General features: G+C 37.4%; 1 protein-coding gene across 1 annotated transcript; it reads left to right on the forward strand.

The window, feature by feature from the left end:
* Positions 1-1,854: 1,854 nt before the first annotated feature.
* On the forward strand, positions 1,855-20,830 carry cacng1b (calcium channel, voltage-dependent, gamma subunit 1b). The gene is made up of 4 exons (XM_055184617.2): positions 1,855-2,255; positions 13,064-13,138; positions 19,938-20,075; positions 20,447-20,830. Exons 1-4 carry the CDS (start codon positions 2,015-2,017, stop codon positions 20,677-20,679), a joined length of 687 nt encoding a protein of 228 aa, XP_055040592.1. The 5' UTR covers positions 1,855-2,014; the 3' UTR covers positions 20,680-20,830.
* Positions 20,831-26,074: the final 5,244 nt, after the last annotated feature.

Here is a 26,074-nt window from a genome sequence, read left to right on the forward strand (position 1 = left end):
TCTGTATGTGTGCTTAAACTGTTCTCAAAAAGTGTTGCGGAGGATGAGAACATCAGGCATGGACACATAATTTTCCTAATTTTTCTTCATTATTATTATACATGAACATTCAGTAAATATTTTTTCTGTCATCTAAAGTAGTCTAGCAAAACATCCATTTATTTTTTTTCTTAATATTTTTGTGTTAATTTGATTAAATTACAACATAACGCATGTTCAAACACAGCCGGACACATTGCGGTAATGAGAATTTCAGCAGAAAATGATAGAAAATTTACAATTATAAATTCTTATGTTGAAATCACACATTGTGCAAGGTAGAACACAGTATTGTGTTAATTCTGATGCTTTTTAATGTTACTATATTACACATTTTAAAGCGTAAATCATTAGTGCCGTGGTGTTTCAATGGTTTCGTGAGAATCACCCATATATAGTAGACCAGGGGTCTCCAAAGTGGTGCCCACGGGCACCAGGTAGCCCGCACAGAGTCTGTGAGGTGCCCGCCAAAGCACATTCTACTAAGAGTCTCAATTGTAATATTAATTTATTACATATTTTTATATTAGCTTGGCTTGGTTTACGTATGTTAACATTTTAAACAATACTAAAACATCAACAAGTAAAATAAAATAAAATAAAATCAACAAGTAAAACAATTTTTTTTTAGTATACTATATCAAAAAGTAGCCCTCCAGATTGTTAAATCCATTGTAGTAGCCCTTGTTCACAAAAAGGTTGGAGACCCCTGTAATAGACTATATAGAATACAATTTATAACATTAAAAAGTAGCTTGGTTAACTAAATAGAGATGTTGGACAGAGCAAGTGATATTACAATTTTTTAAGTTAAAGGTCACGTTCCATTTTTTAAACCCTAGTTAGTGATTATTTAGCATAAATAATACCTGTAAAATGATAAAGATCAAAGTTCACGCCCAGACGATATATTTTCTTTAACAAAATTTGCCTTTCAAAGCCTACAGCGAACGGCCGGTTTGGACTACAGCCCTCTACTTCCTGCTTTAATGACGTCAGTAAAACCTTTTTTTGACTAAACTCCGCCCACAGGAATACGTCAGTTGCCAGCTAAGCTAAAGGCAAGCTAAGATGCTATCGAATCACAACAGACTAAAAAAACTACACAATCAGAACTCGATACGTATTTCTGAAGGCTGAGACTTCATAGAACAAGGAAGACATCAGCCCATTTTAAGACAGTGAAAACAGCGCTATACAGATAAGTAAATTGTGTGAAAATACCGCGTTTTTTACACGTGAAACATGAACACATGTTATTATGCGCACTGTAAACACAACCAAAGCTTCAAAAACACAGAAAGAATGGGACCTTTAAATCCACTTAAAATGAAGTTAACTGAACTTGCAGAATTAAGTTGGAATTACTATAAATTTTGAGTTAAATTTACTCTTGTTTTATTTATTTATTTTAGAGAGCAACAACTTTCCTCCAATTTCTTAAGAAAATTGAACTGAAATAACACAACACCAAAAAAAATTTGATAAAAAGATGTTTTAAGATCTTTTTTTTAATCAAGCCATACTATGAAATTAAGTTAATTTGAATCATCATATGTTTTGAAAAATCCCCTTATGTGGCCTGTTTGATGAAATGTGACCCTGGAGCACAAAACCAGTCAAAAGAACCAGCAATAACCAACAATACATTGTATGGGTAAAAATTATCAAAAAGTCTAAAAAAGAGTTGGAGTATAATACACTATACACTTTCTACATCACGAAAACTATATTCTAGTAAAAGCACGGCCCACCATAGTGAATAATGTCTTTCAGGGAGGGAGAGAGAGAGAAATCTAGGGCACTATTATCTGGCCTCTTTTCCAAGCAGAAGCAGAGGTTTGTGGACAGCGAGCTGGAGAGAGGAGATAGTGTGTTTCTCCATGACATTTAAATTTCCCTTAGTGTCCGAGAAGTAAACCAAGCAAAAACTGTAAGTTCGAGGGCGTCAACTCGCTTATCTTCAACGGCCACCATGCTGGAGGACAAGAAGACCAAGGTGAAGATCACCTTCTTGGTTATTCTGGTGGGCATCTCGTCCATGTTGGCGGCCGTGGTGACGGACCACTGGGCGGTGCTGAGTCCCAGGGTGGAGCGTCTGAACACCACCTGTGAAGCGGCCCACTTTGGGCTCTGGAGGCTTTGTAAAAAGAGCATCTTTATTGTGGAGGAAGACCCTGAGGGCAAGGGCTGTGGTCCTATCAGCCTGCCAGGAGGTAAGGAAGATCAATTCGGGTTATTTATTGTGACCGCCGTTACTATCCTCAGGGAATGGACCTTCACGTGGAGTTTTCGGAAGAGCTCTCCATTTGTCTTAAGTTACTAAGTCAATGGAAACTGAGAAGTACATGAATTAATGAGAAGTCATGCTGGTCCACATCTGAAGATTAATCTCATGATTTGGGTGAGAATCTACTCTTTGAATGTTGTTTAGGGGCTATTTTAATATCATTAAACTATGCATTGCTGAGTAAAGTCGATGGCCAGACTGACGAAGAATATAACAGGTGTTGAATTGCCGTTTAATAGATGAGTTAAAATGATTTATTAGGCTGTGTGTTAATGAAAGGGGGATGAATTAGATAGCAAATAACTGCACTGTTCTTTATGTTACTCTCGGGACAGGTCAACCTGATTTTATGTCCGTAGCCCCGCTCATGAGGTCAAGAAAAGTACATGCAGTTTATTAGTATAATAGTCCAACTTGATGAAGACTTCTTGAATTCATTAACAGGTTCATCTCCTTTGATAAGTAAACCATTACATTTGTTCTGGAAAGATACTTGTCCACATTCAATGACCACTGGCAGATTATACGGATCAAATGACTTGATGGGACTGATGGATGTGAAGGTTTAGAAACAAATCTGAGACAAATGGAGTCAATGCATTGTTGGATTCAGGCTGTCACCTGTGTGATGTAAGGTTCTGTAAGAGCAGTACTGTAGGGTTAAATGAAGAGATCACCTGACTCACTTCACCCTTTCTTTCCAAGATTAAACATTAATTCTGGATGTGAAATCTAATAGGAGGCTTGCATTATTTTACATTATGTGAAACACACTCAGATGTTGCTGATGTTTTAAGATATCACGTTCAATTTGTATTTGAATTACCGACATTTATAAAACAAATTGTACGAAGACTCAGATATACAATTTTTGTTTTTCGGTCCCCGTTTACTTTTATCTCTCACAAAAAAGATGGTTACTAGTTAAAGGTGCAGTGTGTACATTTTAGTGGCATCTAGTGGTGAGGTTGCGGATTGCAACCAACGACTCCGTCCACTGCTCACCCCTCACTTTTGAAACGCATAGAGAAGCTATGGCAGCCACCACCGGAAAAACATGTCATCGTCGGAGACATCTTAGTAAAAAGTTTGTCCGTTAAGGGCTTCTGTAGAAACATGGTGGCACAAAATGGTGACTTCCACGTAAGGGGACCCTCTGTGTATGTAGATAAAAACGTCTCATTCTAAGGTAATAAAAACATAACGGTTTATTATAAAAAGGTCTTTATACACCCCTGACAATATAGTTTTGTATATTATTTTGCATTTCTGTCAAGAGATCCTTCTAAAAATTACACACTGCACCTTTAAGCTTTGGCTACCACAAAATGGACCTGTTGAATCAGGTGTGTTAAATAAGGAGACATCTAAAACTTTCTGGGAGGGGGGCCTCGAGTACCAGGATTGGGAAACACTGGTTTCCATGACCTATAAGGTTGAGTAAATCAATGCCAACAGATTTTTCATTTTTAGTTAAACTGCTTCTTTAATTTTCAATATCTAAACTTGCTGGAACATAGCTGGCAGGCCTATAGATCACCTATATGTTCATGGACTAACCTATATTTATTACACAAATGTCGTGCACAGTTTGCAGGAGTGAGAATTTTCTGGAAAGGTGTTTTAGGTTCAGGATGCAAGACTGAGGACTTCTGTAAAGTTTCACGAGTTCACACTTACAAATAATTCAGAACAGAGTTATTAATATGCGTATTTGGCGTGCTGTCCAAGGAGAGGGCTCCGAGCTCGTTAATGGCCTGAGCCCGTAGCGCCTCCTGGCGGGGAGAGGGTTCCGGGCTCGGCCTTAGGCCCAAACCCAGAATAATCCCCCCTGTTCTGGTTAGTAAGGTGACTAGGCAAATCGTGCAGAGAAGGGGAGGTGGAGGGATGCTGAAACTATCAAGAAATGAGGGTGAGTTGATTTTCAGTCTATATAGGTTTCTGTTGATGCCGATCAGGTGAAGACCTGATTGCTGATTGTCGACAGCTGGTCATAGTTACAAGGTAATTAGGTTGATTATTTGAACGTGCTCCTCCCGAACTTTGTTAATAAAACATCATATTGTGTGAGACGCTTCATTGCAAGAAATCAAAATCCTTCAGCATTTTTACGTTACACTTTCCTTTCAGAGTTATAATTTCAACTTTATTTTTGGCTAAATGTCACATTACAACAGTACTGAGATCCAACAATCATTTCCTGTCCATGTGGGCAGGCCCAGATTAACACAACGTAGTTCCCTATGGTGACTAAAGTGCCCCCCCCCCCCTTATATGCATATTTGAATATATACATACATGAACATATATTATGAAATATTTATAATATAGAGTAGCCTACTGTGCAAAAATCTTAGGCCACTATGCCACCATTAGCTTTTGTTTTTGCAATGATATAAAAAAATTCAGTCTTTTTATCAGAATACAACCAGAAAAAATTGAAAATTTGTATGTAGTATCAAAGGGACACTCAAGTTTGAAAATAGGCAAATTTTCCAGCTCCCTTGATTTTTAACGTTTTGGAATCCATTCAGCTGATCTCCGGGTCTTGCGGTACCACTTTTAGCATAGCTTAGCATAATCCATTGACTCGGATTAGACCATTAGCATCGCACTAAAAAACAAACAAAGAGTTTGGATATTTTTCCTATTTAAAACTTGATTCTTTTGTAGTTACATTGTGTACTAAGACTGATGGAAAATTAAAAGTTGCCATTTTCTAGGCAGATATGTCTATGAACTATACTCTCATTCTGGCGTAATAATCAAGGACTTTGCTGCCGTAACATGGCTGCTGGAGGCGCAATGATGTTGCGCAGTGCCCGAAAATAGTCCCCTTAGTAACTTTCAATGGCAGGGGACTGTTTTTGGCACTACGCCTGCCGCAGCCATGTTACATAAGCAAAGCCCTTGATTATTATGTCAGAATGAGAGTATAGTTCATAGCCATATTTGCCTAGAAAATCACAACTTTTAATTTTCCGTCGGTCTTAGTACACAATGTAACTACAGAAGAGTCAAGTTTTAAATAGGAAAGCTCTTTGGTTATTTTTTTAGCACGATGCTAATGGTCTAATCAGATTCAATGGATTGTGCTAAGCTATGCTAATAGTGGTAGCGCCAGACCATAGATATGTAGGGAACAGTGGGGTAAGATGAGCCAATTTTTACATATGTTGCCTTATCTGCATGAAAAAATGAGACAGAGGTCAAACAAAAACATCAACCTTTATTTAAGGATGTCTCCTGTCAAATGAAATTATAAGAATGCCTTTATAACAAAGGGCTTTGAAAAGGTGGCTTCTCAAAAAAAAAAGTGCTCTTGTGGCTCAACTTGCCCCAGCTGAGGGGTAAGTTGATCCAAGTGAAGGGGTAAACTGACCCACTGACTTTTTTTGTTTAAACCCGAACATAGTTTAAAAATTCACACTTTTCTTAAATTTAATTTTAAAGGTGCCAAAGAATGCATTGAAATAATGTGTTAAATTGTTCTTTGATATTTACATAGAAGGTATGTAACTTTATTAAGTGCAAAATTTTACATGTCCATTTACAACCATAGGATTTGTCATTTGAATAAAATTGTCTATTTTTGCCCTATTTGGAAGGGTAATAATAATAATAATGTTGATTGCTTTTTTTTTTTTTAAATGAACTAAACATCATGGTGGGGTACATTGAACCGCTGGTTCAGTTTACCCCACAGCATTTGGTTCACTTTGCCCAACGGCCACCATTTTGGGAAAAACTGCCTATATTAGTAATTCAGGCTAATCTTTAGCTAAATCATTGACATGGTTTTATACATTAGCTTATCACCAATATGAATGGTATAAATGTTTAGACCTGTATAAATCTGCTTTGACATAACAGCCATTATAACTGACATGTATAAATTTTACTTTGATGGGATAAAAACTGTTTTTGTAAAAAAAAAATCATACTTATCTCTTTTACTTGTGCTTCTCTGTACCATAGTCAAATAGAAATGATGGTTGCTACCTGGATTTGTGGTCACATGGCTACAAATCTGTATGGTAGCCTAGATACAGGGGGTGGGTCAACTTACCCACTGGCTCACTTTGCCCCACTCTCCCCTACACTAGATGTCGCCTTGGCTACGGCAGTTCATTGAACCGAATGCGTCAAACAGAGCCGCCATCTTGAAACGGGAATCCCGCATCAGCGTCATTGCAGGCAACATTGTAACCGAAATAAAATCACCATAAATCGTCATGAACGCGATTTTCTTGGTTTTCTTTTGGTTTGTTTCAACAGTCAGACATGTATTTAGCATTTAGTTCAGGAAAAATTTAAGTTTTGATTTTATGAAAATGTACTTTTTCTAACTGTAATGCATAGTGCTAGTAGCCCTTACATCCATGCGCAGCACAAAAGTCCGGCATCGTTCATGAATTCGAAGTACAGGCGGAGATAGCAGCTTTACCTAGATACTTCCTATGACAAGACCCCTGTTCTAAGATGGCGGCGGTTTTGACGCATGCTCAGAGCCCTCAGGGCGACATCTAGTGTATATATCTATGGCGCCAGACCAGGTGATCAGCTGAATGGATTCCAAAACAGTACAAATCGAAGGTTTAACTGTGGGTTTACACCAGCTGCGTTTGAGGCATCAAATGTGCATCTACGGCGTCTAGTTTTCCACTTGAACATTTTGAGTTTACTCGCTTCATTCCCGCGTGAATGTCATCGAGACATTCGCACGGAATGGGAGGGGCTTCTGCGACTCTGTTCGCTTCCTGTCATCATGTCACTACTAGAGCAAGTTTCTGATTGGTTAACGCGGCTCGTTTTTCTGCCAAAGCTTAAATATTTCAACTTGCGCGTTTACCACGGCAACGCTCAATTCGTGCCATTTGCGCAAACTAGACGCGCAAATGAGACAGAATCGTGTCTACCGCGCCAGGCCAAATGCCTCATTCACGCAGCGACACCTCCAGACGCGCGTCAAAGTGTCTTCACATTGACTTAACATTGAAATCACTCATGCTTGAATGCCTCTACCGCAGCTGGTGTGAAAGCAGCATAACTCTAGGGAAGCTGGAAAATAAGTATATTTTCAAAATAAGTGGAGTGTCCCTTTAACGTAATGACATTTAAAGTCCTGGCCGAGTATTTAAAAATCATTTGTAGGTGTATTACTGGTGTGTGTTTATGTTGTAGAATAAAAGCAAAAAAAAATTTGTCTTTTGTTGTTTAAGGAGTTTAACCAAAACCCCATTCAAAAACCCATTGACTTCGGGACAGTGGAACTGGAAATGCTAAAATGCTATCTCGCTTCCGGGTTTTGCCTACAAAAGTACATCATCCCTGCGGCACTCGATTTGGGCTGTCAGTGAAAATTTCATTGACATCTAACCATAGCCCAAAAATAATAAAAATGAAACCAACCACCTTGTAATCACCAGTGACTATGCTTACATGATGAAATATTCTACAGTTATTTGGGCAAAAACTACATAAATTTGAGTTTAATTTTGGCTTGAAGTGGGTTACTCATAACTAGACTATATCGGATCTATACCTATATGGTGAAATTATGATTATTGCTTGCTATACTGTAAAGACACCCAACAAACCCAACCCAGCATAGGTTCATTTAAACCCAGTGGTTAGGTTTGTCCATATTTCACCCAACCATGGGTTAAAAACAACCCAATTTTTTTAGCATGTATACATTTGACAGACACAGTACAGTTCCAACACTATTTGTGCTTGATTTAATCAAACCGAGCTTTGTCAATAAATGTCTACCCCTCAATGCTCCAGAGACACCTCGTGGTGCACAACCGTTCAATGGGACATCCCATGAGACCAAGCGTGGCCCAGTTCAGAGTAGTCTAGCAAAGCCTGTGGCCTGGGGAATGGCTAGATTTGGAAAACTCCTTGAACTGCAAAAATAAAGCCATGAGCCAAAACATTAGTACTTGAGCAGTACTGTTTCCGCGTGATGATGCTTGGCTTCATTCCCAGACTTGCTTCTCAGAGAGGAAAAGCTTTGAGTGTTGGCGAGACTCTTTAAGGTCTTCAAGGGAATCTAGCATTTCACACTCATTCAACGCTTAAGTCTGTTAAAATGACTCTAGATCATCCCAGTGGAGTTTATTATGTTAAAATCGCCATTTTAACAAATGTTTGGCCCGGCAGCACTTGAAAATGGAAGCGCAGAGTGTTTCTGATGCAGTACTGTAGGATGTAATTGTGAAAAGAATCATTTACTCTCATCTTATTGGAATGGGAATAACCTTCCTCTTTTGCTGTAGATCTCATTTATACATGCACAGATTCAAAATGGGAACAAGAAATCTACGGTAGAAATCTAGACCTACGATAGACCACAAAGTCCAAAGTTAGTGTTCCTGTAATTAAACTGGTAAACTTTCAGATAAAAATGGTCCCAAACTTTGGGGTAGTACCCTTTAAAAAGGCCCTAATATGTACCATTTAGGTACAGATATGCATACATTTGGTACCAATATGTACTTCTGAGGAACCAGTATGAAATCTTTAGGTGGAAAGGTGTGCAAATAGGGACCATTGGTAGTGTTCATTAGTAGTGTTAGGGCACAGATTTAATCCCAGATAACACAAGTTTAGCTAAAGCCAGGACTAGGCCTTGGTTAAATTAAGATGTTTAGGCATCTGTTATAAACATGCCTTAGAAAAAGACATTAGTGGTGTGTATCTTAAGACAAATTAGTAGCACTGGCATATTTAACCCTCATAAGCCCCGATTTTCCTGTATACGTTAAAGTTCCGTGGGGGTAAAAATGACCTCAGAAATTAAAAGAGTGATTACAAAAATATATACATATTTAATGATACAAATAATATATCAAATTTTTGTTTACTTCCCATCTATACATGAATGCTGTGTTTTGGGAGATATGAAGTACTTTTGTACCTGTTTACCACTCGATTCCTCAACTACATCATTAGCTTGCCTGTAAATTATAAAATTTCTATGAAAAATTCATATGAATTATGATCTAAATTTTATTTAAATTGTTTTTAGATATTGATCTAGATGTTATGTGTTAAATTTGGTCATCTGGTGTTTAGAAAAAACATAAAAGAATTACTGTTTAGGAAATAAATCCTTTTGACCAGCAGAGGCCCATTCATTTCACTGGATGTGGCCAACTGCTCACATCACTACTTTAGTGATAGATGTTGTGAATTTATGTATATATAAACATTAGAAAGGACATTAAAAATAAATATTATTTCAAATAGTAGATTTTTTTTTGTAGTTTTTGATGCATTTTGAAATGCATTTCTCTGTTTTACAAAATCTTTCAATCGGCCTATATTTCAGTCTTTTGATGCAGTCCACAACAACTTCTTCAGGCTATTAGGCATTTGTGCCCTAGTACCAGGCATACTTTTCTGTGTTGAAATTTTCAGATTTATTCTAGATGCATTGATTTTTTTTGACAAATAAAAATAAAGTTTTTGTCTCATTTCCCTTTAATTTTCAATTGGGGCAATTTTTACCCCCAAAGGGCCTCTTTTTTTGCACATCTTTAGAACGACCGAATCAAGCCCAGTTTTTTATATGAATATTGACAGATAGTCTAAAAAAGTCAGAAAATCTTATTCCACTGAGATGAAGGGAACCATGTTTTTTTTACAAAAGAAAAGTGGCTGGGGGGTAAAATTGACCCCAAGGGACTTATAAGGGTTAAGATCTGTCAGTGCAAGTTATTTTCTGTTAAAACAGTGTTTTAATCTAGGACTAGCCTTAAGCCTTGTCTGTGAAACCGGAAGATACTGATTAAAAATGTATAGATTGAATGCAATCCCTACTGAAAGAACCAACTAAAACGAGGAGCTAAGGCTTGAAGGGCCAGCTTAAACCATACCTTCATCTTAAAGGAATAGTCTACTCATTTTCAATATTAAAATATGTTATTACCTTAACTAAGAATTGTTGATACATCCCTCTATCATCTGTGTGCGTGCACGTAAGCGCTGGAGCGCGCTGCGACGCTTCGATAGCATTTAGCTTAGCCCCATTCATTCAATGGTACCATTTAGAGATAAAGTTAGAAGTGACCAAACACATCAACGTTTTTCCTATTTAAGACGAGTAGTTATACGAGCAAGTTTGGTGGTACAAAATAAAACGTAGCGCTTTTCTAAGCGGATTTAAAAGGGTAACTATATTTTATGGCGTAATAGCACTTTTGGGAGTACTTCGACTCGGCGCAGTAACACCCTCCCTCTCCCATTATGAGAGTGAGAAGGGGAGCGGACTTTTCAGGCGAGTCGAAGTGCTCCCAGGGGTGCTATTGCACCATAAAATATAGTTCCTCTTTTAGATCCGCTTAGAAAGGCGCTGCGTTTTGTTTTGTACCACCAGGCTTGCTCGTGTAGCTACTCGTCTTGAGTGGGAGGAATGTTGATGTGTTTGGTCGCTTCTAGCTTTGTCTCTAAGTGGTACAGTTGAATGAGTGGGGCTAAGCTAAATGCTATCGAAGCGTCGCAGCGCACTCCAGCGCTTACGTGCACGTACACAGATGATAGAGGGATGTATCAACAATTCTTAGTTAAGGTAACAACAAATTTTAATATTGAAAATTAGTAGACTATTCCTTTAACCTCCTAAGACCCAAGATTTGGTTTGGCTTGCATTTTAGATTTCTTCCAGCTATTTGGGGTTAAGAAAAACCAATAAATATATTAACCAAATATTTTTCATTGAACATTATGGGGTGGTTTCCCAGACAATGCCTTTTGTTTTGCCTGAAAATGCACAGTAATGTTTTAAGTAAGGCATGTTTGTTAAAAAACTAGTTATATTTCCTAATTGAACTAAGGCCTAGTCCTGGCCAACCAGTTTAGCCAAGATTTCCAAGCTTCCAGCCTAGTCAAGCAGGTGGATCATGTGGTCTTCCAGCTAAAATGTGTCCAAAACCCCTCAAAAAAAAAAAAAAAAAAAAAAATGGGAGACTGGCTAAATCCAGCCAACCATCTTAGGCTGGTTTTAGCTGGTCTGTCAGTGTCTGCCAAATCATAAATGAAAGTCTGTCCTATACATAAAGCTACAAATACTTTATATTTGGCACATAAATCATACGGACAACATTAAGGATAATTTTTCATCCTTTTTAAAGCTTGTCAATTGTAGAAAACCATTGTGGACATTTTCAAAGAAAGTGAAACAACATCCGGAAGGATAAGGAAATTGTGACAGACTTTTCATTTTTGGGTGAAATATTCCTTAAATAGCCTTGTATTGTAATGGTTTTATCTCACATTGTCAGCCAAACTTCTGCAGGCCCCGGAGGAAGACGCTTCCCGCATGTGACCCAGAAATGAGCACACTTGTCCTCCTCTCACATTGACCCAAAATCGGACCGTAACTCTGCATGTGGATCAGTCTAAAGCCACCGCTCTGTATTTACAGTACAAAAAACAACACAGCTACTATACATACTTTGGACACTTTTCCCCAAATGCGACTTGTCCAGTCTGGTGGTCGCTAGTGTTGACTGCGAAATGATCGCGTTACGACGATACTGCAACCAAGCAATTGACCTCCTCCCTAAAATAAGCTTGTGTCGTGATGATAAACAGGTCTGCCTACAGTACATGTAGAGCAAAACCCACAACGTCTCTTACATCCGATAAGTGCCGGGGGGAAACATGACAGATTTGACTGATTCATGATCAGTCCGTCCTTGTATTTGCCCTGTCAGAAAGCAAAAACATATGAAGTGGACACGAAACAATAACAAGAAGGCGTGACGCCTCCGTCATAGCACACTCTAAATAATGTCGAAAAGGCCATTTAAACACAAGTCTTGCATTGTGAGTTGAGGTTGGGGCGATGCTAACATCGAGTTATTTTTGTCCAAACATCGGACCATGACCCAACACGTCGTGTATTACAAGGCAGATCATGAGATAAACTTATCCAAAACAGCTTGCGTAAGGCCCTGCGATGCAAATAGTCAAATAAGCTGAGGAAATCACGATCTGAAGCAGCAGAGCTCGTATGCATCCCAATCTCTAGCCGCTGTCAGTGTGCCTTTTACTAATAAAGCTGGACTGTTGCTAGGTAACCCATACATAGGTCTGCCCCAACCCCCAACCCAATGAGATTCTGGGTCCAGTGAGTCAAACAGTTCCTATGGTACAGAGGACGACGTGGTTGCTTTATGAGTTTCATCAAAAGAAGAGGTGTCTCAATCTGAACCCTTACATAAGTTTTACAGTCATTCTGGGAGATACAGGACAAAGGTCTCAGATGGGCGGCAGTTTTGTGATGTTGTACATCTGTAACCCGACAATCACTTGGACGAAAAGCTTTTATTACCGCGAGCAGAGGGTGGATGTTGCAATGCACTACACCAAGCATAATTTTGTTAATGTTAGCGGAAGAGGAATGGCGTTGTTACATTTTACAGGTTAATTTGTCTCACAGTCCAAAAAACACGTAAAACAGACTTTGCGCACTTACATATCACAAGATCTTGTTGTTAATAAATGCGAAATGCAATTGCACGCTCACGCCCTCGGCGCGTAATTTAGAATTCATGATCCATCGCATGGACACAGACAAATGCCTTGTTTTCGAGTGGCCGGCTCTGGTCTCTGGAGGAAATGTCAAGCATGCTCATTGATAGTTCGGCTGCGTGGTTACGACAGACTACGGCAGCACCTGCAACTCTCAGATACAATCACTTTTCTCATCTCTTTTCGCAGTCAAGAACTGCTCCTACTTCAAACACTTCACATCAGGGGAGGAGGCCGAAGTTTTTGAAGTAAAGACTCAGAAAGGTAAGGTTTACTCCCTTGAAATCATGGGAAGGGGGTGCAAAGATTTGCACTTTAGACCGAGCAGAGATGAAAGAAAGTGGGTTGAAAATCTGATTCTAGATTTGTATAAAAGAGTAAGATGCTCCTGTAGATACACATGTGAAAAAGAATTTAGATCCAAAACTTTTAGGCAATTATACATACGAAAACACTCTACCCTCGTATTAATCATCCATGTGTGGCTTTTTAAGTAGAGATTATTTCTTTACCATGCCTACATTTTTTGCCATATGGGTAATAACCATGTAAAACAATCTTAAAGGCTTACAAGCATCATTAATCATAGAGATCAAAGAGACCTGGGCCTATAAATAATCAATCAGAACGCCCGGCCAATTTCCTAGCAACCCCGCAGAACACCCTGGCAACCTTATTGCAACCTATTAAACACTCAGAATACATAAGAAACCTCAAATAACATTGTTGCAACCTCATAGCAACATATTTAAAACACCCAGAATGCCTTAGCAACCCCATGGAAACACCCTTGCAACCTATTGCAACACTCAGAATACCTTAGCAACCTCAAATAACATTAGTGCAACCTCATAGCAACACATTTAAAACACCCAGAAAGCCTTAGCAACCCACAAAACCCACTGGCAACCTCATAGCAACATATAAACATATAAGCACAACAGAACACCCTGGCAACCTCATAGCAACATATTTAAAACACCCAGAATGCCTTAGCAACCCCATGGAAACACCCTTGCAACCTGTTGCAAAACTCAGAATACCTTAGCAACCTCAAATAACATTAGTGCAACCTCATAGCAACACATTTAAAACACCCAGAAAGCCTTAGCAACCCACAAAACCCACTGGCAACCTCATAGCAACATATAAACATATAAGCACAACAGAACACCCTGGCAACCTCATAGCAACATATTTAAAACACTCAGAATGCCTTAATATCCCCACGGAACACCCTGGCAACCTCATAGCAACACATTTAAAACACCCAGAAAGCCTTAGCACCGCGAAATAAAAACACACTGGGAACCTCATAGCAACATATAAACATATAAACTCAACAGAACACCCTGGCAACCTCATAGCAACACATTTAAAACACTGAGAAAGCCTTAGCAACCCCACTGAACACCCTGGCAAACTCATAGCAACACATTTAAAACACCCAAAACACCTTAGCAACTTCACAGAACACCATTGCAACCTTATAGCAACAGTTTAAACACGTATAATGCTTTAGCATCCCCACAAAACACCCTGGCAACCTCATAGCAACACATTTAAAACATGCAGAATGCCTTAGCATCCCCACAAAACACCCTGGCAACCTCATAGCAACACATTTAAAACACTCAAAATACATTAGAAACCACACAAAACACCCTGGCAACATCATAGCAACAGATTTAAAACACTTAGAACACCTTAGCAACCTCACAGACCACCATGGCAACCTTATAGCAACAGTTAAAACACTCAGATTACATTAGCAACTCCAATGAACACCCTGGCCACCTCATAGCCACAATCAAAACACTCAGAATGCCTTAACAATCCCAAAGAACACCATGGAAACCTAGCTGCAATTTAAGACACTGAGAATACCTTAGCAACCCCACAAAAAAACCTGGCAACCTCATAGCAACACATTTAAAACACCCAGAATGCCTTAACAACCTTAGAGAACATTGTTGCAACCTCATAGCAACAGACTAAAAAAACACTTAGAACACCATAGCAACCTCACAGAACACCATGGCAACCTCATAGTAACAATTAAAACACTCATAATGCCTAAGCAACCCCACAGAACACCATGGAAACCTTATAGCTGCTATTTAAAACACCGAGAATACCTTGCCAACCCCACAAAAAACCCTGGCAACCTCATAGCAACACATTTAAAACACCCAGAATGCCTTAACAACCTCAGAGAACATTGTTGCAACATCATAGCAACAGACTTAAAACACTTAGAACACCTTAGCAACCCCACAGAACACCATGAAAACCTCATAGCTGCACTTAAAACACTTAGGATATCTTAGCAACCTCACAGAACACCCTGGCAACCTCATAGCAACACATTTAAAACACCCAGAACACCTTAGCAACTTCACAGAACACCATTGCAACCTTATATCATCACTTTAAACACTGAGAATGCCTTAGCATTCCCAAAAAACACCCTGGCAACCTCATAGCAACTCATTTAAAACACTGAGAATACCTTAGCAACCCCACAAAACACCCTGGCAACATCATAGCAACAGATTTAAAACACTTAGAACACCTTAGCAACCTCACAGACCACCATGGCAACCTTATAGCAACAGTTAAAACACTCAGATTACATTAGCAACTCCAATGAACACCCTGGCCACCTCATAGCAACACTTTAAAAAATCTGAATGCCTTAGCAACTTCACAAAACACCATGGCAACCTTACAGCATCACTTTACACTCAGAATACCTTAGCAACCCCTCAAAACACAAAAACTTACAAACCTCATAGCAACACATTTAAAACAGTCAGAAAACCTTACAAACCTCAGAGCAACACATTTAAAACACTCAGGATACCTTAGCAACCTCACATAACACCCTGGCAACCTCATAGCCACAATTAAAACACTCAGAATGCATAAGCAATCCCAAAGAACACAAGGGAAATCTTATAGCTGCAATTTAGGACACTGAGAATACCTTAGCAACCCCACAAAAAACCTGGCAACCTCATAGCAACACATTTAAAACACCCAGATTGCCTTAACAACCTTAGAGAACATTGTTGCAACCTCATAGCAACAGACTAAAAAACACTTACTGTAGAACACCTTAGCAACCTCACAGAACACCATGGCAACCTCATAGCAACAATTAAAACACTCATAATGCCTTAGCAACCCCACAGAACACCATGAAAACCTCATAGTTGCACTTAAAACACTTAGAATATCCTAGCAACCTCACAGAACACCCTGGCAACCTCATAGCAACACTTAAAACATTCAGAATGCCTTAACAACCCCATGGAAACCTCATAGCAGCACTTTAAAGACTCAAAAACGTACAAACCTCATAGCAACACATTTTAAACACTCAGGATACCACATAACAGTACTTAAAACACCCAATACCTTAGCAACCACCATACGTTGTGGTCATTTGTTTTGCATGGGCAATAACAGCTCAAATATTCACATACTGAAAATCCAGTGTATTGGTATTATTCTTATATGGTATTTAAGACGTCTCGTTCTTCTGACTACAGACAAATCTCTTGACCTCTCGCAGTGCAATCTGGCAACCACCTGCAGCCATTGCTGTTAAGTTTTCTGCCTACTTGAGCAGAGAGCATCTCAGCTATTTCACGCTCCAGCTCAACCACTCAGTTCTTAGAAATAAAGCTTTATCTGAATATGATAAAGTGCTGAATGCAGTGAGACGTGAAGAGAGCACAAATGCTACACCGTCACCTGTTTCCTGCATCACACTAAAATGTCAATAGTCGTTTACAGTATCGATCTGTCTGTATTAGTAATTAATGAGACGGTAAATGCAACATTAGTCTAGAGGTCAGACTTATTAGCCAGATCATCTGAATTAACAGAGTTAATAAAGTCATTCCCAAATGATTTAGCTCGGTTTTGAATACAGTGTGTCTGCCGGTTACCTAATAAATGTGATGCATTTTTTGTATTTGAGAGAATTGTATTTGACAAAGGATTAATAAGCTCAGATAAAAAGAGGAAACCACTATATACTAACAATAACAGTGGATTGTGCTGGTGTCAAATTCAATCCCATGAAAAATCTCAACCTCTTTGGTTAGGGCAACAATTGGTTACATTGAAAGCCTTTGGTTGATCTGTTTCTAATTTCTCTTTTTGTCTTTTGGTTAGCAAAGATACAAATCTAGCGTACTCCATGCAAATTAAAGCTGCATGTACTTTATTTATTTCAAAGTACATGTAAACCTTTGTACAATGTTGCATCAGTCTTAGAAAAGCAGTGCTGTCTTGATATTATACTGAACATAAAATGGCATACAGCCATAATGTGACATATTTCTGGCTAAAGCAGATTATTCAATAAAAGAAAATGCAGGACAGGATTTGAATACATATGGTGACATAAGTGGAAAGTATAGTACGTGTTTTTGAGTGATTTATAAAATTTTGCTTCTGTATTTTTTTTTAAATCATGTGCCCTCATAATCTTTAATCAAAAACACTAATCTCCTCCCTAGAATGGTGATAAAATGGTAAAATACGGGAGAATCCCGGGAAAACGGAAGGGTTGACGGGTATGTCCGGCCCAGAGATGTCTGCTGTCTGGGAAAACATAATTATTTCAATATATAAAATATTATTCATTATTTAGGGTGCTGAAAATCTATTCAAATAAAAAATGAAGTTTTATGGAATAAAGAGTAACACTTTACTTGAAGGGGTGTTTATAAGACTGACATGACACCTTTATAATCATGACATAACACGTGTCATGAACATGAAGGAATTTTATGCATGTTTATGACAGTTGTCATTAAGTGTTATTTGTTCAATTATGTCATTTTTAACGCAAAGATGACATTGTTTGAAATGTCTTTGTCTCTGGCATTTTTTGGTCTAGAAGCCTAATCTTGGTCTTGTTTTAATGAAGACACTTTGGGGGTTTTCACAGAAGTGTCAGCAGGTGAAAATAAAATAAATAAATAAATTGTTATTCAGTTTACATTTATTTTAATAAATAAAAATAATTCCATAACATATTAATTTTATAAATAAATAAATGTAAATGTTTCCCAAAAGTAATAATGAAAACATGAAGCCATAAGTCTCAAGTAGTTCTGATCCAAATTTCAAGTTAAAGGGGCCATGGCATGAGAATCTGACTTTTTTCACATTTAAGTGCTATAATTGGTTCCCCAGTGCTTCTATCAACCTAGAAAATGTGAAAAAGATCAACCCAGTAACTTAGTTTTGGTAAACCATTCTCTACAAGCACATGAAAAAATACGTCGTTGAAATGTGGCTCTCCTTATGATGTCATAAGGAGCTCTTATTATAATAATACCGCCCCTTAATCTGCACTATCCAACCACAGCACTGCCATTTAGTGCAGAGAGAAAGAGTGAGAGAAAATATCTCACAGCACAATTGAGTTCCAATTTCAACAAACCACCATCATTGTGATCAGTGTTTTGCACTTCATCTGCTCATTTGCATTTTAAAGGACACACCCAAAACGGCACATTTTTGCACACACCTACAAAGTGGCAATTTTAACATGCTATAAAAATTTTGTATATGGTATTTTGAGCTTAAACTTCACATATGTGCTCTGGGGACAACAAAGATTTATTTGACATCTTTAAAAAGTCTTGTGCCATGGCCCCTTTAAAATCACAAAAAATTAGGTTTCTGTCACACTTTTAGTGGTTTTACCAACAAAGGCCACTAGGTGTCAACGGTTTGCAGCATACTCTTGTCACAAATTATTAAATTACTGTCACTGCATTATTATCACTGCAAAAAGTTGATATAAAGGTTTTGAAATATGAAAACTACATTCTTAGAGCTTTCAACAATATATAGTTTGTCAACATTTTTGAAGATTTATAATAGGATATAGTTTTATGAATATATAATAATTAATATGCATTGCTATGGGGGGCGTCATGTAACAAAAAACTGTTACTACATTATTTCTATCAACAGATGACCTTGAAATATAAAAACTAAATTCTGAGAGCTTTCCAGTGATATATAGTTTATCAAGATTTTTGGGGTTTAGGGTGGGGGTATAGTGTTAGAAATATGTAAAAACAAATTAGGCCTACCTGTGGCCCCGTGACATTTTAGAAACTGACTCTCACTACGTCATAATTCTCCCAAAATGGCATTGAAATATGAAAACTACACGCCTAGAGCTTTCCAGTGATATATAGTTCGTCATGATTGTTTAGGTTTGGGTATTAGTGTTACAAATATATAACAACAACGTGGGCCCACCTGTATTCCCGTGGCATGGCTCTCACTATGTCATTCCTTTACCAAAATGGTGATAATAAATGAAATCTACATGCTTTCAAATGATATATAGTTTGTCATGATCGGATAAGAATTCACATGCAAAACACTGAAGTAAATGTAGGCGTCCCGCTGGCGGGACAGTGACATTTCACAGGATATAAATGCACACTCTCTTTATAATTGAATCAATTACTCTCCCTACATAATTTATTTTATAAAACACTGTTGATATATGTATTCTAGAGGCTTAGACCTTTCCAACAATATATAGTTTGTTCTGATATACATAAAATTGATATGGAAAATATTGAAGTAAACTTAGGCGTCCCCCTCACGGGACAGCGCCACTTAAGGGTTAATGTAATGTTAACCCATAAAGCTAAGAAGTTTCTTAAGTTTGATAATTATTCTTATGAAAGATTTATGATGTATCGGTTTATGTCAAGCTCATTTCAAACAATGTCATCTTTACATTAAACATGACATAATTGAACAAATGACACTTAATGACAGTTCTTGTCATAAAATCTCCTTCATGTTCATGGCACGTGTCATGTCAGTCTAATGAACACCCCTTCAAGTAAAGTGTTACTGGATAAATGAATACATGTTGTGAATTTATCAAGTTCTTTTATAAAGGAGATAATGCTCCCAGACACCAAAATATGCATGTTGTCATTGACCTATAAAAATGTTCAAGTTACAAATCTTGCTTTAATGACTGTGTGTGATTTTCTGTCAGAGTACAACATCTCTGCTGCTGCGATAGCCATCTTCAGTCTGGCCTTCATGACACTGGGCAGTCTCTGTCTCCTGGGGGCTTTTGGGAAGAGTAGAGATTACCTGCTGAGACCAGCTGGCATGTTCTTTGCTTTTGCAGGTAAGTCCCATCTTTAAGTAACATTTAACATCTTAAGTTGTTTGTATGCTTTAAAGACCCTATGAACTGACCAACAGCAAATCACACCTGAGTGAAAATATATAAAATGACCAACCCTTTAATTTGCAATGGATTCATCTTTTTAAACAGTTGTACTATTGTAAGGTGAACATTATTTGTGTATAGTAATCCAGCTGGTAAGTAGGTTGTGTAGGTCAAAACCAGCTGGAAGCATTTAGACACATTCAAGGACATACAGGCTCCGTTATCTAATGCAAGGTAAATCAATAGTCGAGAAACCCCAGCCGACAACCACAAAACCACCTCGTCTCTTTACTCCCTTTGACCTCTGTGACATCTCATCCTCATAGGCCTGTGTATCGTCATCTCCGTAGAGGTCATGAGGCAGTCGGTCAAACGCATGATTGACAGCGACGAGACTATATGGATCGAGTACTACTACTCGTGGTCGTTCGCCTGCGCGTGCGCAGCCTTCACGCTCCTCTTCATCAGCGGTATCAGCCTGCTCATCATCTCCATGCCGCACATGCCCAGAAACCCCTGGGAAACCTGCATGGATGCGGAGCCAGAGCCCATAGACTAATATAAGCTTAAAGGAATATTCCATTTTCTTGGAAGAAAAATCCAGGTGATTGCTCGCCACCATGTCGTCCAGGGTGTTGGTGTCTTTCTTTGTTCGGTCGAGAGGAAGTTGTGTTTTTTGAGGAGAACATTCCAGGATTTTTCTCATTTTGGTGGACTTTGATGGAGCCCAACATTTGATACTTAACTCAACACTTAACTCAACGATTGTCATTTTTGACAAGAAAAATAAAAAATATGCTCTTTTAAACCACAACTGTTCATCTAGGTCCAGTCCAGCGCGACCTAACGCAAATGCGTAGTGACGTAGGGAGGTCACGTGTTACATATATAAAACGCACATTTGTGGACCATTGTAAACAATAAACTGACACAAAGACATTAATTAGTATCAGTTGACATACAACAACGTAGGAACGGTCCTCTTTCAACACACTTGTAAACACTGGGGCGGAGTTTCGCGTTCGTCCTCTGTGACCTCTTGACGTCATGACGCATTGCGTGGGGTCACGCTGGCGCATCACGACCGGATCTAGACGAGAAGTTGTGGTATAATAGTGGATATTTTATTTTTCTTGTCAGAAATGACAATCGTTTTGCTAGATAAGACCCTTATGCCTTGTTTGGGATCGTTTATGGTCCTTTGAGGCTCCGTTGAAAAAAAACTGTTAAGTGTTTAGTTAAGTATTAAATGTTGGGCTCTATTAAAGTCCATTAAAATAAGAAAAATCCTGCAATGTTTTCCTCAAAAAACATAATTTCTTCTCGACTAAACAAAGAAAGACCTCAACATTTTGGATGACATGGTGGTGAGTAAGTTGTCTGGATTTTTCTTTTAAGAAAATGGAATATTCCTTTAAGAGGAGGGTAAGAGCCAGATGTGTGAATGGCAATGTGATGCGTTGCATTGATAGATGACAATAGAGAGACTTTTAAGTCACTTAAGACGTCAAATTACTTAACTTATATGATCTATAATATTAATTTTGTATGTTTTGCAGTATATCCGAAAACATTTTTATGTGCATGCGTGCTTATAAACAATAGATGACAGCTTAGAATGTACACTGAGACTTTATTAAATGTAAAATGTACAATAATTTCTGAAATTACACTGTAAGAATACTACAGTTTTTGATAATTGTATGGGGAAAATCTCATGAAGACTGTCACATCTACAAAGTGGCAATTTTAACATGTTATAATAAATTATCTATGGGGTATTTTGATCTAGAACTTCACATATGTACTCTGGGGACACCAAAGATTTATTTTAACTTTTTTTAAAAATGTCCCCTTTTAAAATTTCGGTATGCTTTACTATAAGACTGTAAAATGCATTAGCTAACATGAACTAACAACCGAGTATTTCAGCATTTACTAATATTTGTTAATGCCAATACATTTATTCATTTTAGTCAATGGTGCATTAACTAATGTTAACAGTTAAAAGTTTTTATTTTGATAGTATATTCATTAATGCTGAAATTAACACGAATTAAGATTAAAGGTGCCAAAGAATGGATTGAAAAAATATGTTATCTTTTAACATATTATTTTATTGATATCTACATAGAAGGTATGTGGCTTTATTCATTGCAAAATTTATCCAGAGATGGTTTTACATGTCCATTTACAACCCTAGGATTTGCCTTTAAAATGAAATGGTCTATTATTACCTTTTTTGAATAATAATGTTGAACTCTGCTCTGATTGGCTGTTTCTCAGAGCAGCACCTTCAGTAGCTCTGTGTGTGTGTAAACAGATCTTATGTATGAGTCTGCATCAGACCAAGATACAGAATTTAAGGAATAATCAATTGTTTGGAGATTGTTTATGGAAGTTTCTGAGTGGTAAGTTTGTGTTTTTTTCAGTATGAACTGTAACGTCAATAATAGAACTTTAGCCTAAACGCTAGCATATAGCGCTTACTCAGCAGTCACAACACTGTTTTTAGCATTGTAACAACATTGTACATAATTTAATGTTGGGGCGTACATCTCGACTATAACATCACAGTCGGTCTTATGTTGAGATTGGTCTGTTTTCCAGCTGTCTTTTGCATGCACGAGTTTTTTATAAGAAGGAGCAAACAGTGGTGTTTGAGGCTCATGATATGTCATTACGATGTACAGAACTCGTATTATTCATCTATGCCTACATTCTACTGCACCTTTAACTGTGAACAATATTTCTACAACATTTATTAGTTTATGTTAGCTAATGCATTCACTATAATGCTCACAAATTGTAAAGCGTTATGAAAATTGCTTTAGATTTTGGGATCCTGTACATTTCTTTGTGGTATTTATCCATTTGCTCTTTGACCTGTATAGCATCAAATATGGACTATCACATGATGTGAAACTAATAATAACAATACGATAGTGCAGGTTTATACTTATAAGGTTTTTAGGCTGCAAGTTACATAAAGATTTAATGTCTTAGTGAACCGATGATTTATGATGTTTGATGAATGCAAGTTTGTTTGCTGTGTTGACATTTTCTATAGGAAACAGAGCTCATTTTAATAGTCAATATCCCTTACTTCATACGCATTACATCATAGCCCAACCAATCTATTAACTAGTGGAAAGGACATTGTCATGCTGTATAGTTTGGTTCCAAAACGCAATAAATCCATTTTGACTCATTTTGGTAAATATGTGTTTCTATACCAAGAAAGTGAAAAGATGAAAAATTGTATTTTCTGTTATAAACTTTTACATATTTAGGTTATAAAAACATAAAAAATTCAAATCCATAATTTGATTTTCAAAGATTTATTATAAAAATGAATATTTTTTCCACAAAATGCAATAAATCCAATACTGACCTGATATAATACTGATTTTGGCAGTAACTCGTTTTTTTTAAAATGGCGTTTATCGCGTTTTGAAACCAAACTCTTCATGTAGGCTACGACACTGCAAAAAATGATGTCAGATACATTTGGTTCATGTAAATACACATGCCTGCTAATAGTCTATTTGATAAGTTTAAGTAGTATACGTAAATTGTTCAGCCAGTTTAGATTTCATGAGGATTCATATTCGATATTTATGATATTGATAGACAGGAACAATTATAATGCTTTTATTTTGTATTGTTACATGCATATTAAACATCATCCAACAATTTAACGTTAAAGTTTTTTAGTAGGCCAAAACAAGAAAATCAGAAAGTTTGATAGATAGGAGGTCACCATTCAAACTATTTTAGGGTTCAGTGTTGTTGTGTTGTGTAGATGAAGCTACATTAATATGAGAATGTTGTTTAATAAATAAATTGCAGTGTTGCAACATCAACACTAACTTATCTCATCAGTTTATCTTTGCTGGTGCTTAGATGTATAATTTATTAAGAAAGGATGCAACAGGATCTTGCCCACATTAAAGTCAGCATGAATACAAAATGACTTTTTAAAACAAGTCCTTAACCCGAAACGCATAAACATGACTCTATAACTACACTTCTTTTCGGCTGACTATACTTATCTTATTATTCAAGCGCTGGTTATGTTGAAAGCTCTTTGCAGAATCCAATCAATGCTCGATTAAAAAAAAATAGATTTTAATCTCACTCTGAAAAGTTGACTTTAATGGGATTTCCTGATCAGCAGCCAAATAAATTTGAACTTCATTTCTTTACACTAGAAAATCTGGTTGGACAGATTCAAAGGCAGCAACTGGATTTATTGCCAATAGCTATAAATATTCAAAAAGCTCATTTTAAGGACTCCATACAGTATGTGTGTGAGCATTTGGATGTTTACAACAGTATTTCTTAATGGATTGTTACTTTTGGGCGGGACATATTAAATGACCCAATCAACTAAGATGTTTAATTAAAGCTATAAAACATTTTGAAAAAAACAAATTCTTTAGGTCCACTTTCTCAGCAATGCCAAATGTATCATCTATTAGATATGCAAAACCCAAATTTTTGTCTTTATACCAGCGCAGGTCTTAAAGAGGACATTTTTCCAAATGCTATAATTGTGTCCCAAATGCTTCTATCAACCTAGAAAATGTGAAAAAGATCAACCCAGTAACTTAGTTTTGGTAAACCATTCTCTGAAAAAATAGGTCATTGAAATTTGGCTCTCCTTGTGATGTCAGAAGGGGATCTTATTATAATAACACCGCCTCTTAATTTAGTGCAGAGAGAGAGAGAGAGAGCACAATTGAGTTTTAATTTCAATGAACCACCATTATGGTGATCAGTGCATGTCATCAGCTCATTTGCATTTTAAACGACACACCCAAAAACGGCACATTTTTCTCACACCTACAAAGCGGCAATTTTAACATTCTTTAATAAATTATCTACATGCTATTTTCAGCTAAAACTTCAAATATGTACACAAAGATTTGACATCTTAAAAAGTCTTGTGAAATTTCCCATTTAAAGTCCACCTGTCGTGAAAATCAAGTTTTTATTGTTGTTTTCATGTCTATGTAATGTTTTTAAGACAAAACCACATGCAAATTCATAATTCAACACCATTGCAGAGTATTTTATCCATAAAATTGGAGACAGTCTAATTATCGCAATTTAATACCAAAGGTATTATGTAAGGATGCCGCATAGACTTGGCACTAAAACTGCCAAATGTAGCATTTATTTACATATACATCTATAATCCGAAGTGGTGCGAAAGAGGCGGGAACTGATTCACATATACATAAATCCACATATACTAAAAGAGGCAAGGGTGTGGCGTTATACGCAAGCCGTTTTAAAGCATGAAGAAATTACTGTGACAGATAAAACTTTTTTATATACCAATATGATACTTAAAGATGAGTAAAAAATATGGACGTAGTGTCTGTGACGTCACCCATAGGTTTCTGAAGAGCTTTTTTGAAGCCAATAGTTAGCAGCGCATCACTCGTGGGTAATCAAAAATGGGTAAAGAGGCAGGACGTGACAGCTGACAGCAGTGGCAGTTCACGCGTCCTCAAGTGGCCACACCCTTATTTATGCAGATTTTTAAGTTTAATATAATTTAAACAGAGTTACAAACATTCACCCCTTCTCACAGTTGTCATGAAGGGGAAAAGTAGCTATAGACCAAAATCATTTCTTGTACTGTAAAGTTGAGCATTTTAACATGGAGGTCTATGGGAATTGACTCCCTTTTATAGCCTGCCTCTAGTGGCCCGTCGATGAATTACAGTTTATGTCATGTGTTGGCTTCAAGACAGAGATCAGAAGGTTGCCCCTTGGATTTAAGTGATAACATTTTTGACTACAGGGGGGCTTTAAACACACAGAGTAAAAAAAATTAAACTTGCGTGATTTCATGGGGTCTTTAAATTCACACTCTCAGCCATCTCCAGTAAATTACAGAACTTAAGTTAAGTGAATTTTTTTTAAAAACACGAATATTT

Source organism: Misgurnus anguillicaudatus, chromosome 19 (genome assembly GCF_027580225.2).
Source record: "Misgurnus anguillicaudatus chromosome 19, ASM2758022v2, whole genome shotgun sequence".
NCBI lineage: Eukaryota > Metazoa > Chordata > Actinopteri > Cypriniformes > Cobitidae > Misgurnus > Misgurnus anguillicaudatus.

Coding starts and splice junctions, on each gene's coding strand:
- cacng1b (XM_055184617.2), top strand. CDS start 2,015: ATGCTGGAGGACAAGAAGACCAAGGTGAAGATCACCTTCTTGGTTATT. Junction 13,139..19,937: donor TGAAGTAAAGACTCAGAAAG/GTAAGGTTTACT, acceptor ATTTTCTGTCAG/AGTACAACATCTCTGCTGCT. Junction 20,076..20,446: donor CATGTTCTTTGCTTTTGCAG/GTAAGTCCCATC, acceptor TCATCCTCATAG/GCCTGTGTATCGTCATCTCC.